This window comes from Bicyclus anynana, chromosome 7 (assembly GCF_947172395.1).
Source record: "Bicyclus anynana chromosome 7, ilBicAnyn1.1, whole genome shotgun sequence".
Lineage (NCBI taxonomy): Eukaryota > Metazoa > Arthropoda > Insecta > Lepidoptera > Nymphalidae > Bicyclus > Bicyclus anynana.
This window is the reverse complement of record NC_069089.1, coordinates 10,817,248-10,833,186: the sequence shown is the minus strand read 5'-3', so window position 1 is coordinate 10,833,186 and position 15,939 is coordinate 10,817,248. Positions and strand designations below refer to the sequence as shown.

Sequence of the window (15,939 nt, the reverse complement as noted above, 5' to 3'; positions counted from 1 at the left end):
TCTATTATGTATTGTAAATATAATCTGCACCCATGAGTATATAGTATATGTATATGCGTACAGCTATGAGCATAAAATGCGACAACATATAACACGAATGGAAGAATTAATATTAATATTAGAAGCCCTGTCTTAACTTAATATTGTACTATATCAAACTTAAACTATAATTTTATGCTCTAATTCAATAAAAACAGGTGGCACTCGATCTACGTCCGCGACAACACAACTGCGTCCTCACAGAGGAAACTAACGTCGTTCGGCTGAGTACAGTACAGGTACCGCCACCTGGCTCAAACACACTGGAAGATATTTCGGGAATGCATTTCGAGTCGTGTATCTCTAGTCTACATATATATATAGAATAATATAGACATGTTCAATTTTATATCAAACTTATAAAAACATCTTAATAACAAATACTTAAAAGTATTTTAATAGTACATTTTAATATTTTTTTTCTAATAATAGAATTTTTCTTATGACTATTATAACCGTGGCACTAGACAGATATTTTCCCTTTCGTCGATTCGCTGGCGTTCCTGTACGCTCTGCACGACCTCCGCAATCCGATCGACACTACGCTATCCTACAGAGAGTGACAACATCACGCGTATTTTGTACTATGACACTGGCATCGGTCGTGCGGTGCGGGGGGGGTGGGGCGGCTCAGCGCGGGTCGCGGGAGGTCGCGGGCGAGAAGAACTGTCATTGCGGTGTGTCGCGCGCCGCGCTCCAGCGGTCGAACTCGATGCCGGAGTCGGGCGACACGCCGCACAGCGCGCACGCGCGCGCCGCGCAGCCGCACGCCGGCGCCGCGCCGCCGCCCGCCGCGCCCGCGCCCAGCGCCTCCAGCACCTGCGGACGCGCACGCTACACTCACGCGCTACTGCACACTACTGAGCTAGGCATTACGTTACGTGGCGAGGCACACCTTGGGCAGGCTGGCGCTGTGCTCGTGCAGGCCGAGGTCGCGCTCGAACGAGTGCAGCTGGCGCATGAAGTGGAAGTTGGGCGCGATGTCGGTCTTGCGGCTGCGCACCAGCTCGAAGGCGTCGCGCAGGCACAGGCGGTGGCGCTGCATGAGGTAGGCCAGCGTCACGGTCACGGAGCGCGACACGCCCGCCACGCAGTGCACCAGCACGCCGCAGCGCGCCGACATCGCTTCCTCTGCGCAACGCAAACAGACTCATTCAATTCACTTTGACAACCAGACCATGCGTCAATACGAGAGAAAAATATTATCGACCAACAGTAGCGATATCGAAAATTGCTCTTTCTTCTACGTTGCCAAGGGAAAAGAACAATGCCGCTATTAGTCGACAATATGTCTTTATTTCGTTGACGCTTCGAAGACTGCAGAGTGTGAATGATTTTTTATAGCCTAAAAAACTGATACTGTGACAATTATTGTCATACCTTCGACCTTCGTGTTGCCGTAAAACGCGTCATGCATTTTTGAGAGAATGCCCTAGATGCTTTATATCTGTCTGCTTATTTCTCTGTCTAAGGAGTATTTGTCATTAGTAAAAGCTATACAAGATGGCGTTACTGTATCGTAAGGTGTATAAAACACTACCACTATAATAATAAAAAGCCAAAAGTTAGTTTGGGTGTATATTTGTTACTCTTTTACGTAAACGGGTTGAACGAATCCGGATGAAATAAGACACAGTGATAGAATATATTCTTTCCGGAATCGCGAGGCAATGATAATATACTCGTAGTATAAAATCGTTGCTGCCGAGCACATCTAGTATATAAAACAATATTTTGGAAACAATTACCGATAAATCGTATGGCCTGTGGAAAATGTACAGCGAGGTTTTGGCTCCAGTGGTCAGTGATCGGGATCTTCAGGTAGTTGATGCCGCAGCCGTCCGCCTCGAACGTGTTGGGCAGGTCCGGAGTCACATTCAGTATGTACTGGAAATGGTTACAAGTTACATTAGTCTAAGGCAAATCACCGAGAAAAATCGAAAAAACCTAATGAATCCTATACTAATATTATAAATGTGAAAGTCTGTCTGACTGTGTGTTACGTTTTCAAGGCTAAACCGCTGAATCGATTTTGATAAATTTTAGTGTAGATATAAATTGGAACTAGGAGCACAACATGGGCTATTTATACCAATTATCCGCTGTGTTGTGTTCTAGTAATTATCTTTTGTATGGCAGCGATGTTGCCTAAAAAACAACTGCCGCTTAAGACTTCGGTCTTGAAACTCTCTTATCTAGTATTATTATTTGCATAGCCTTTCTATTCGAACTAGTAATTTTGATGTACTGTGTACTCACTTGAATCAATAATAGATTAGCAGTTTTATTTGATTCAAATTACGAGTTGATACTAAGAGGTTTAAAAAAATGTAAAGATCGAGTGGTTGCTTTGATGATGTTACCTTGATGTTGTGCCGGGCGAGCGCCTCGCAGTCCTCGCTGTTGGTGGAGTTGCCGAGGTACAGGTTGGGCAGGATCTCGATGGGGAAGTCCTGCGGCACGTGCGTGTGCGCGTCCTCGCACTCGGACGACGAGCCCGACGACAGCGCGTCGTCGCAGCCCGAGCCGGATATGCGGAGCGAGCTGGAAACGGGCGTCACTTGCTTTAATACGACTATTTTTCACATGCTTTTATTCAAATTGAGTCTTAAAAACCTTAAACAAAAAGCGGCCAAGTGCGAGTCGGGCTCCGTATCATTATCTATAAAGCCCAAAAAAAATACATTGGTTGTATGGGAGCCCCTTTAAATATTTATTTTATTCCGTTTTTTAGTATTTGTGCGGATCGTGTTTTGTATAGCGTCACAGAAATAAAACATCTGTGAAAATTTCAACAGTCTAACTAGTGTCAGTATTACAGTCCGTTCTACCTTTTGGGTACGTAATCCTAAAACTGAACGTGAATAATCTTGCACCCTTTAATTAAATCCGTTAATCATGCATTTTACAAAATTTATCTACATTATTTCTCAAAAGCTCTGTTTTTATTTCTTGGAAGATGGTGAATATTCTAGTTGATAGCTGATTCCCATTCAAGGTTTCAGTGGTAATGGTAAAACTCAGTAGAAAGATATTGATGCGTAAACCAAAACCAAACGTTCTAAACGTTTCAAATCGAATGGTTTGCAATTTGAAAAAAGTGAGGGTAGTGTCACCGTAGCTTTATCAATAGGTAACTGACGGAAAATTACGAATTATTGGGTGAAAAATAATTTTCTTAAACCATCGATAAGTCTCATAAACTATCAAGATATATCGATTTAATTGTGCTGTTTTCAGCACCATTTTCAGTCACTCTATTTTTTTTGGTGTATACAATCTTACGGTGACATAATTATTATAGTATATGTGCAAATAACGATGAAGCCTCCGAATGTGCAGAGCGGCGAGCCTTGGCAGCAGGATAGAGGTGGAGGGCCGAGGGTAGAGGCTGAGGGTAGACGCGGGTGGGGCGATCGATCGCGCGGCGGAGGGTGAGGCCCCATTCACCTGCCCCCGCGGATCAATGGCCGCCCACACAGCGTGGCCTTACTCCAGCACCCCCGAACCACCCTCAACCCCGAGCGAGCGACGCCAACGCGTCTGCTCCCACGCGATTTTTCCCTCTCAATTGTCACACCATTCAGTTGTATTGGAACGAATTTTCTAATTATAACACTTATGTAATACCGAGTCATTGAATATCACGCAATGCAAATAAAATAACAAACAAATACACCACAGGCTATAATAAACATTCGTCACAGCACAGCCATAGCCAATGCATATCAAGGTTGTACGGAATTTGTTCATCAATAGGTACCTTACCTTTTTTTATTATTCTTTACAAGTTAGCCTTTAGACTACAATCTCACCTGGTGGTAAGTGATGATGCAATCTAAGATGGAAGCGAGCTAACTTGTTAGGAGTAGGATGAAAATTCACACCCCTTTTCGTTTCTACATTAAATCGTATTGGAACGCTAAATCGCTTGGCGATACGTCCTTGCAGGTAAAGTATTAGCCACGGCCAAAGCCTCCCACCAGCCAGACCTGGACCAATTAAGAAAACCTCAATCGGCTCAGCCGGGGATCGAACCCAGGACTTCCGTCTTGTAAATCTGCGCATACCACAGCACCACCTTGCCAGTATAATAAACCCCGAACGTCCACGTCCATAACTAAACGTATCTATATATATTTGCAGTTTCTCTAATCATTACTAATATTATAAATATGATAAGTTCGTTTGTTTGTTAGGTTAAACGCACTAATCTCAGAAACCTGGTCCTACTTGAAAAAATATTTTCGTGTTAGATAGTCCAATCGAGGAAAGCAATAGAAGCGGAGTAGTGACAAACGTAGTGACAGACATAAACGGGAAAAAATATTCGAGGAATTTGAGAATTTCCTTTGCCTGTGCTTCGTATACGGTTAAAGAAACCCATAATGATTAATGTTTCTCTTTAAAAGTTAAAAAAAAAACCTCACTAACATAGCCAAAAAAGGGATAGGTATTTTAATTTCTTTTACTAGTATACTATATGCATATAGACTGTTTAAAAGGATGTTGGTCATCGAGGTTTTATTTCTGGACAGGTAGTAGGAATACCTACCTACTAATATAAGTAAGTACGGATTAATGTTTATGTGAGTAGCCGTTGAAACAACAATTTAGCTAAAATCGTGAACGGTGTAGGTTGCACGGTAGGCAGCGGCGGGGCGCGTGGGCCGCGGCCCCCGCGTGGGCGCGCCGCGGGCCCGCGCGGCCATTCAGGGGAGCGCGCCCACGCGACGCGCCATTCTAGCAAACCCGATAATGACAACAGAGCTATTTCGTTCGATTTTAATGTGGGTGAGATAACCAGTTTTCCACGACCTCAAGCCCGTGCCCCGCAAATAAACGCTCATCACGGACGGAGGTTTACGAGATCGAGCGATATAATATCGCGTCATCGACGGCATTGTGAAATGAAATGACAACTACTCCGTATGAATCCAATTTGTATTTGAATGGAGGCGAGCGCGGAGCCGCCGGAAGCCGTGACACGGCCGGTCGCGTTATTAATGAACGAGTTCTATATGCGTCGGTGGCGTGTATAAAACAGCCGAGTGAGGAAAGCTAGTGAAACGCTCTTCGGCGGTGCGAGTCCGCGATCATCTCGATCCGGCCGGGTTATGTCAGCAGGCTGCGGGCGCTGCATGTGGGCGCGCGTCGTTGCGTACGTTGCGCTCGCGCACAGGAATGCGGACCGACCCGCAGCCAATGACCGCCTGCGAGAGGCGCTTTTTAATGCCTGACTTACTAGTTCCCATCCTGTCAGGACTTTAACAAGTTAAGTTGGCCGGACAAAGGAGGATCGTTTGTATTATGCATGTTGAATACCGTTTGCATGAATATAGCAACACTTGCGAAGTGTGATTTATTGCGTTTGGCGAGTAGGAGCCAGAGCCGCCTCGAGTTCGCTGGCCGCACTTGTTACATGCTGTTCCAATTAAAGTCATTACTGCGTAGACGCAGGATGGTACCGGTTTATAAAGAATTTAGAATAGTATCTCTTCATACTAGCACTATAGAATACCATACATAATATTAAACGTATTCGTAGATACTAAAAAAAACTTATTTTCAATGCCGCAAAGAATGCCCAACCAACAATCATGGCTTCTCCAATTTGGCGATGATATGGTGGTGCAACCTTTCCCTCAAATAATTCCTTGGATACTACTATAATTTATTTATCTGCAATCTTCTTCAAACCTTCAAAATAAGAACGATTGTTGGGAGGATGTTTACCGCATTGGCAGCATCAAGAATTCGAAGATTAAATACGTTATTATTTAAAAAATAACAAGTCTTAAGATGCTTTTCCACCAGAGATGTGCTATGCAGCTATGCTGCGAAGATGTGAAATCTACGCTACGAAAATATGTGTCCGTTTCCATCAATACTAAGCTGTGCGAGGAAGATGCGTTATGAAGATGCGCCGCCGCAAAATAATAGCTGCGCGAGAAAGATGTGCAGCTCGAGCTACGAGTATGCGATGTATCGATAGTAAGTCATGCCATAGCATGCATCCATACATATGGTAGGATTACCATATAAAATCATATCTTAGTTGAATCCGTTTCCATCAGTGCTAAACTACGTGCATAAATGAATATGATTGGTGGATATCAAACGCATCCATAGCAACGAAGCACATCTCTGATGGAAAAGTACCCTAAGTCGGCAACAGATTTCATAGTCGAGATAAGTTTCTATACCGGTTCGCTGTGCAAGTTTGTTTCACCGGCGCTCGTCGAATCACTCACCGAACTAGTGAATGAACGTCGAGCGACGACCTTGAAGTCATTTAGGAACGTTCCGAATAAAAACAATAGAACTGAACAGTTCAGTGACCATTCGAGAGCTTGTGTAACGTGACCATCGGGTAGCGTAACGCCCGATCTTTAAACACTGACGAACATGTCATCCATACGTTTTACGGCTAAACCGATTTTGATGAATTTCGGTATAGAAACTTTTTATATTGGACCTCGGAGAACATTCGCTACTTTTTGACCCAAAAATAAAAATGAGATTTTTCATCAGTTACACGCGTCCACTTTTGAACATATTAAATGTAACTATATGTACCTACATATTCAAAAAATATACTTATGGTTAGATAAGTTATAAGATGTACCACCCACTTACTCGTCATAAATGTGTGTGGTTCGCCCCGAACGTAAGCCTTGAGATATAAGGAAAAACCTTTTACCTTAAGATAATTGGTTTTATTACCATTGAATAAAATTAATGCTAATACACTATTTTACTATGAGCTTACAAGTATAATTTCTATGACATTATCTTAATATACAGCCTTTCTTGACGAGTACTGTTTACCAACAAATAAACTGTTTAACAAATAAATTAGAAATGCAGGTAGAAAACGCAAGTCCAATCATAAGATATTTATTTTAAATGAAGCATGGTTTGTTTATAAAATGTTATATAAAATATATCTAATTGTTCTAAGCTTATTAATCAAATTTATTTTCATTCATAAAAACAAGTTAACTATAATTAGTATTAGGTGTGAAATGACTAGTGATTTATAACAGTAATTTTTAATTAATTTGTTTGTTGGTAAGTACTCATCAAGGCTGAATGTAGTATAGTGGGGTCCGCCACTTCATTAGTGAAAGAAGAAAATCAACAACTTTTACCGGTATTTTCATTACTATTGTACATTTGTAAAATTCGTTCCAATTGCTGTAAATATAATAGTCCTTGGACGGAGGAAAAAATATTTATTCATGACCATACTGTTCAAACTTCGTGTTGTTATAGTATTCATAGCGAGTTGAACAAAACTACGAACGATCCCAGGCATGTTGGTTTTCCTTCCATTATTTAGTGCAACCGATATCAAATATGCCTCTCGAAAATGATTCGACATGGTTATCGCATAGAATATAATAAATATTACAATCTCAGAGAGTCGATAATTCATCCCCACTTTTCATGTAAGGAATGTACCCAAAAAAAATTTTTTTTTAACATTTTATTTTGAGACTGTTTACATTTTTAATGTACATACTCATGCTAAATAACAGCAGGACTCACGGACGGACGGAGAGACAGACGTATGTGTCTGTGAAACTAAAAGAAACAACCGAATTTCCATGCGGATGAAGTCATTGAGAGTAATTCTTTGCGCACGGAAATCGTAACACCCATTCAGATAACACGTCAACATTATATTTAAAGCATGACGAATCCACTGCACCTACTACCATCATGATTCGAGTCGAGTGTGCTCGACGTTTATTCTTTTAACACATTTTATATATAGAGAACTGATATCAGAGGGAACGTAGTAAATGGGACGAATTCGTGAATGGAGTCACGCGATGTTGAGTGTTCGCTGACGTCAGCCGTCTTTGGCCAGACGTCACACAGATAACGTGCAATTCATTGCAGGATCTTCGCCTTATCTTCTTCTACTAAGGCCAGAATGACTCAGTATGATATACTAATTGTATTTCTTGTTCTCTACTATTCATAATTCTATTCAAAAATGTTCATCACAGGATATGACTACCAGGATATTCACTAACTTGTAAGTAAGTTTAGTGGATATACACGAAATTTACCAACTGTCTATAGTTAGTGGATATAAAGCCATATGATTCCCTATTCACTATTAATTTATTGCTAACTGATCAAAATTACTAACCGCAATGTGTTCGACATTAACAATGGGCTTTACGAAATACGAAAACTGTTATTGTTTTGATGTTAATGATATTAGATGGCTAATACTCTTAGATCAATGTAGACTGATAGCCCAGTGAATATAATCTCTGCCTTCGATTCGGGGGGGTAGGTTCGAACCCTAACTTTTCAGTTGTGCTTGTGTTGTGTATGTGTATTTAAAGAAATTACCTAAATCTCAAACGGCGAAGGAAATAAAATCGTGAGGAAACCATGCATACGTGAGAATTTCCTCAATTTTCTACGTGCGAGAAGTCTGCCAATGCCCATTGGGCCAGCGTGGTGGATTAAGGCCTAAACCCTTACATTCTGAGAGCAAACTCCAGCTCAACAATAAGCCGAATATGGGTTGTCAATGATGACTATGACGATGAGATCAAAGTAAGTAAATATGCCAGCAGGTTTAGTTATACAACAGTTTATTCTACGGATGTGTATGTTAATCGGTAATATTCGTAAGTCGTATACCGAATACATTTAAGTCAATATTAATGTGTATAAAAAGATCAGTCAAATCAGAAAACAATCCTCGACATTCTCATTACGTAATATTTTCGTCTACTTTGTTGTTGTTCGTATAACCATGTAGTCCAATTATCCGAAAATGATGCTCGTTAATTACCTAATTTTATGAAATTAACGTGCAAGCTTTTATCCCCTTTTTATGACAATTGAATTTTACCTTTAACTACATTCAATATTGGTATATTTAAATAGCGTTACTGTATACAACTTTGGGACCCTTATTTTAACACCATAGAAGTGACATTTTCAAAAATTTTAAAAACACCTTGTTTCATATTTAATCGGTTATGTTTTTTTCAAAATTTAACTTGAATAATGTCTCATTTACATTTAGAAATATTTTACAGCTCTCTTCAAACCCCAAAAAGGGGCAATAACAATTTTAATACATATAAGTTTAATGCCTACAAAAATTTAACCCCCATTTCATACCCTTTCACATAAATTTTGCGGAAAATACTAGCCAATTTTCTACTCGAAAGTTGAATTTAGCTCTATAATAGTAATGATCAAAATCGGTTAAGCGGTTAGCTGTCAGCAGTAACAGACAGACTTACTTTCGTTATTATATTATAAGTACATAATATAATCATTTCTTTCGTAATTTGTCCATTCGTACTATTATGTATTCTGTGGTAATACCTAGTTCGTCGTTATACAAAGGAAATGGGTCTTGCAAATCATTACACAAAGGCAAAGGGCCTTGCCAAGATCAGCCGATTGCCCGGGGGCCGCATAAAGATCTGCCACGCGGAGACTCTATGTTGAAGGTCGCTCAAACGTCTTTCTTAACGGGACCACAGTATTTTGTAAACCTACAGCTCGTGCGGATTAATTTAACGCCTGGCTCTAATGACGTTTGTACTGCGTATGTTTGATTGTGTTTGGTCAGTTGTCACGTTAATGCGCACGAGTTATATGTACGATACACCTACGCGTAACTTAGGAGTAGCCAACACAGTCCAAAACTATTTAAATGTCATGGATATAACATTAGTATTTTACAATCATATACATATACTAGCGGACGCCCGCGACTTCGTCCGCTTGAAAGTCGATGTAAACTTTCTACTACCTCTACCCTACCCCTATAAAATAATAAAAAAATAGATGATTATTATGAAATAGAAATAGAATAGGGTATAAAAAATAGATGTTGGCCTATTCTCATAGATACCGGATAAGCATAAAAAATTTCACCAAAATCGGTCAAGCCGTTTCGGAGGAGTATGGCAACGAAAACTGTGACACGAGAATTTTATATATTAGATATTCATTCTAATCTTTATACAAACCACTTTACCAAAAATAACAATGGTGTTATTATACAAAATTAAATTAAAACATAAATTTATGATCCTTTGTCTTTTTCGCTACGACGCCGAGGGTTAATTAAAGATACCAAAAAAAAAACCGAGAAAAAATAGCCGCTGCCCTTAAATATACAAACTACAACCATCCTTATTTCTCAATTGAAGTCTTCAACGTTAAGCAAAATATTAAATAGACAGACGGACATTGCAAACCTATAAAGATTGATGTTTTACTGTGGAACCCTAAGAAGCAAACATAATGTCTTTGTTGAACAGAAAATAAATATTTCATTTACAAACATGTTCAAGACATGGGTAACAAAGAAATTTTTTGAATAATTAGACAATTTTACATGTTCACGGAGTATATGGATGAAGTAACAAATTAAATTATAATATTTTGATGTACCTACTCGTAGATTTGAAGTAAAAGATGTATTATACTGATTAACTCTAGTTACTGGATCGACATAACTTTCTTTTCTAAATGGAAAAAATCGTATTTTTTTTTTTTCAGGAAAAGTAGAAATTCCCTACAATGATTTATACCCTGTATAAATCATTTTTTATTTGTGATTGGACATAACTTAGCTATCCCGGAAAGGCTTTTGATACATTGGTAAGATAACAAGCCAAGAACGTTCCATCAGTTTAGGACACCAGTGCTGTCTTTCAAAATAGAACAATAATTATTATGTGCTGGACTACATTAACTAGACTATACTAACAGTGGAATTCATGGACGTTTTGGGGCCGCCCTCAGCAGATCGTTCACCCGCTGAGTGTCAAATTTAAACTATATGTTTGAGAATTCGACACTCAGGGAGTGAATGGTCCCCTGGGGCTGCCCTTGCAACGTCGATGAATTTCACTGAAGGTTACTCGCACAGTATACAAACGCCCAGTTCACATAAACACGATCGTTCGCTGTTGTAGGCAAGTACCTAATTCAGCAACAAATCTTTCCACTTTTATAGCAAGCGAAGGGCGTAGGCGTAATAACATTCAGGTACACCGTTTCGGTATATCTATTGCTATTTATAGGAGAGACGGTGCCGTAAAGGGGAGCCGCGTGGGTGGAAAACGGATCAAAGGCACAAAACAATGTATCCTTTTTGCGAACGAAACTGAAAGAAAAGGAAATAATGTTGTGCAGTGACGTAAGCAAGGAGTTCATTGATAGAAAAGCCGAGAATGCAACATTTACGGCAGCATACCATTAACGCCCGTAAATAAAGTGATTACAAGCTCGATTTTGCCTTGAGAAGCGAAAAACTGAATAGTGAACGGTCCCACTTCCGCACAGCCATTGCATGAATGGGGCGCACGCCATTGAAGGCGCAACTTGCGTTTCTCTAATGCAGAGTTCCCCAAACTTTTTTGTGTCGTAGACCCCTTTCCATATTTATCCGTGTTGGGTAGACCCCCTACTTACCTGATATTGATTTCCTGTAAATTTCTAACTGTAGTGAAGTTTAGTGTTAAGTACTTAAAGTAAAAAACACATGTTAATTTATACATTTATTAATTGAATTTAAATTAAAACTACTCAAAATTAAATTTTGTATCTGTTGTATTGTATTGTTGTTGTCAGGGTATGTGTTAAGATCCACTATCGTGGATCCCCATTTTCATTTCATGGACCCCCAAATTTTTTTTCGCTGACGTAGCCCATGCAGGTTGTCACTGACTCCCAGGGGTCGATATAGACCACTTTGGGAATCACTGCTCTAATGCAATGCTATATAACTCAGTTAGCTAACCGTGAACACCTACGTCTGTGGGGCGAGGCGTGCAGCGGCGTCTACCAAGTACAAGTACCTACCATGGGAATGTGAATGAGCTCATTAAGCGTTTCATTTTTAATAACGTTGCGCAGTATAGATGGTAGGTACCTATTTGGAAATATCATACGTAACATCTACTCGCTTTGCCGGAGATTTATTTACAACGATACGTAGACGGAACTTGAGTTTTTTAACATTAAGTGTTTCCTAATTAATTAATTAAACAAATAAAAAAACCCGACTGCATAAAGAATAAAAAACTGAAAAGAAAAAAACAAGCTCAGTCTAGAAGTGTAGAAAGCAATTAGAAAACAGTCGGGACCTTAGATATTGGATAGAAAACAGTCGGGACCTATTAAATAATGTAGGAGAAAATCATTCTATCCAATATCTAAGGTCCCGACTGTTTTTTAGTTTCACCTAGCTAAGAACACTTGGGTTATTGAGACAAATCTAACGATATCCTAATTACGTAAATCCGTTCAGTGGTTTAGAAGATATGAGGTAATAAAGAATATTACATACATACAAACATATATACAAGATACGCGCGAAAAACATAACCCTTCTTGCAGTCGGGTAATAACTTTAAATAGTTTAAAAAACTAAAAAACACGCTTTTAGCGAAAAATTACAAATATTGGTTTTATGTCACGTGACTTTTTTTTCGTATTACTGAGAGCAAACCCTTTCATTTGATATCCATATCAAGGGGGTGGATTTCAAACAGCCAGTCCGCCATCTTGGGGAGACCGCCATATTGGATTTGTAATGACGTGTCTTAGATAGTCATGTATTGTCATCAGAACTCAGAGCGTGTGCAAAATTTCATCCTAATCGAAAACCGGGAAGTGGGTCAAATTAAGATTTCCTTACATACATAGTTACAAGTGAAGCTATAATAAAGCGTGTAAAAACGCGTAGGCGCAAAGCATAATTATTTTCATAATCACCGGTAGAGTAACGAGCAAATACTCTACCTGACATTCAGTAAAAACCATCACCTCTAATAGAATCTTGGAGGGTATATTATATAGCCTTACTAAGAATAATCCATTTTAATGCAATGCTTTATATACCTGTAGGTAATACTAGACCGATGCTACAATGCTGCTTGCACTATGCATGGCCTCTCCAGATGAGTTATTCGCAAAGAACTGCTAAAATTACCATATTTGTTATGCAATGTGTCATCATGGTACCGTATGGAATATTTCTTACCTTTATACATAGTTGATTACAAAGATTTTATACTATTTGATATGTAACTACCGCATCGAAACTGAGACGAACAAAAGTGACTAATTGTCCTAATTTCATTTAGTCGCATAGTTATTTAAACGAAATAATACCTGAATATTGTCTACAACTTTTCAGTTCTGTGAATTTTAAGAAATTAAATATCACGTGTCTCAAACTTTGAAGAAAAAACACACACAAAAAGAGAATTTTCTTAATTCTCTACATGTGTGAACTCTGCCAATCCGCATATTGGGCCAGCATGATAGACTATTGGATCATTCTGAGAGGAGACTCGTGTTCAACAGTGAGCCGGAAATGGGTTGCAAGTTGTGTGTTCAAGAAGTGCTTAAACTATATAATACAAAATATCATTGGTTGCTTACTTGTAGATATCACATTACATAAACAAACAATTCACGCTGAGCTACTTATAGCATTTTATTCACAACTTGTGAATGAACTAATTGAGAGCGGCGTAGGCCGGTAGTTAGCTACGTACCTACCTACCTTTAATAATGAATGGCGTGGTAACCTTCAGTGAGGATAATACATTTACAACAGTGTTATATCATTACATCGTATGGTCTGATACATAGAAGCAATTAAATATGGTTCACTATATAAAACGAACGGACCATGACTAATATATTTAGTGTACCTACAGAGAATTCCACAATACTCGTCTAACTTCTAAGCGCTCCTTATTTGCTCAACGCCTACGCCAATCGTCGATCCCACTCGCACCTACAATGATTCCCCGCTGGTACTAACGTTGTATGATCTTACAACTACGAGTATTCAAAGATTTTATATCTATACTAATATTATAAAGCTGAAGAGTTTGTTTGTTTGTTTGGTTGAACATTAATCTCCGGAACTACTGTTCCGATTTGAAAAATTCATTCAGTGTTAGATAACCCGTTTATCGGAAGGCTATAGGCTATATATTATCTCTGTATTCATACGGGAACCACGCGGGTGAAACTGCGCAACGTCATATTGGAATATAACATAAAATTGTGTATGTGAGCGCCAGTGAAGTAGCTAATTTAGGATCACTTTTTGCGGTGATTTTGTAGGCACGAAACATGTCTATAGTATAAAATGTCATTGACGAGTATACATATTTACTATACTACAGCCTTTCTTGATGAGTACTGTTTACCAACAAAGAAATTAGAAATGAAGGTGAATAGAATGAAAAGAAGGCATTTCATTTCATAACTTATTTTTTTAATTATGTATGGTTTGTATATAAAATGTTATTTAAAATAGGTATATTAACCATATCTAATTGTTCTAAGCTTATTAATCAAATTTATTTTCATTAATTTAGGAACAAGTTAATTATACATTATTATTAGGTGTGAAATGACTAGTGATTTATACCCTCATTTTTAATTTGTTTGTTGGTAAACAGTACTCACCAAGAAATGCTGGCGTATAGGTATTTCTAAGTATCTCATGGTGATTATGATTATGTTGGCAGTTTCTAAGTGCATATTTTAAGGTGATCAATATTTGTTCTGATTATCTTATTTCAAGTGACGAATAATTACACTATTGTCCGTAACCGGCAAAACAATAATTAATGTCATTGTTATACTTAATCATTAGCAATTATTACATTTTTTTTATAGTGGAAAATCCCTACATTCTACTACTTACTACAGCAGATACTGGTTTGCGTTTGATTGCTTGCAGATAGCGGACGTGGCTGGAAAGCAATCTCTCTGTTGATCACACGATAGTCGGATATTACTCGTAAATAGTAATCGTATTCATTTAGTAATATCATCTACTCCTTGCATCGGTCCATTTGCGTGCTTTTAGTGATCAAAAACGCCTTTCTAATAAAGTAAACGTCTCAGGTAACGTCTAGCTATGACACGATGAATGGACTTAACGATACTCGATTTATATGCATTTACAAAGTCCCCCAAAAGTTTGTATAAAAAAAAAATTAAATTTAAACTATAACCCGACTATGTAAAAAAGGGGTGTGTGTATACAGGACTAAACAAGAAAATATTTCAAATAGAAATAGATAAATGAATGGATACAAAAATGGCAAAGGTACAAGGTGCAAGGTAGGTAGGCCGTGGTCACACTCATTGTATATCTAGCATGTAGTTTATGTTTAAATTGGAGGTGTCCCTCGCATAAGAATCGGATAAAAAATTCTTACATCAGTAAAGAACATATTATATGAATTTAAAATAAAGTCTCAGGACGTGGATATCCACCACCATTACTGAACGTCCCTCTAAGCCATGGTCCATCCATCCATGAGACTCACCTCGTTCTACGACTATGTATGTCCCACTGCTTCCTCTAGGACTCTACAAAAGATTCTGCGTTTACTAAATCTCACAATCAGGATGCTGCTGCGACCCCAGAATCACAGTACTTTTGAAATCTCGTAAAAAGGGTCCCCCCTGATGAACCCGGCTGCGGATGAAATACCCCGCGGTTTCACCCGCGTAGTTCTCGTAAAAATACAGGGATAAAGTATCGTGAGATAGCTTATGACACTTACAAATAACGTGGCTTTCTAGTGGTAAATAAAATGGTTTAGACGATCCAGAAATTACCCCCTACAATGCCACAAACTTTATAACTCTTTATAATATTAATATTAGTATAGATATAGGTATATTTCGAAAAATACTCAACAAGAATCTGGCAAGTTTTCATCACGTTTAATTTTTATGTATATGTAAGTATGGCGCCAGTTAATTTGATCAAATTGCCCAAAGATGATTATATTATTATTCACGACGGACGTTTATACCCGCACCTATTTCGTACAAAACACGTTAACGAAT

The 15,939-nt window shown here is 38.7% G+C and overlaps 1 protein-coding gene across 1 annotated transcript in view; it reads right to left on the bottom strand.

Annotated features, from left to right (window-relative positions):
* Positions 1-589: 589 nt before the first annotated feature.
* Positions 590-15,939, bottom strand: part of LOC112048567 (dual specificity protein phosphatase Mpk3) — a 34,458-nt gene continuing 19,108 nt past the window's right edge. The window contains exons 3-6 of the mRNA XM_024086147.2: positions 2,403-2,583; positions 1,788-1,926; positions 935-1,170; positions 590-858 (exon numbers count right to left, since the gene is read on the bottom strand). Coding sequence (XP_023941915.2) covers positions 709-858; positions 935-1,170; positions 1,788-1,926; positions 2,403-2,583 — 706 coding nt within the window. The 3' untranslated portion in view covers positions 590-708. The remainder of the gene's footprint in view (positions 859-934; positions 1,171-1,787; positions 1,927-2,402; positions 2,584-15,939) is intronic.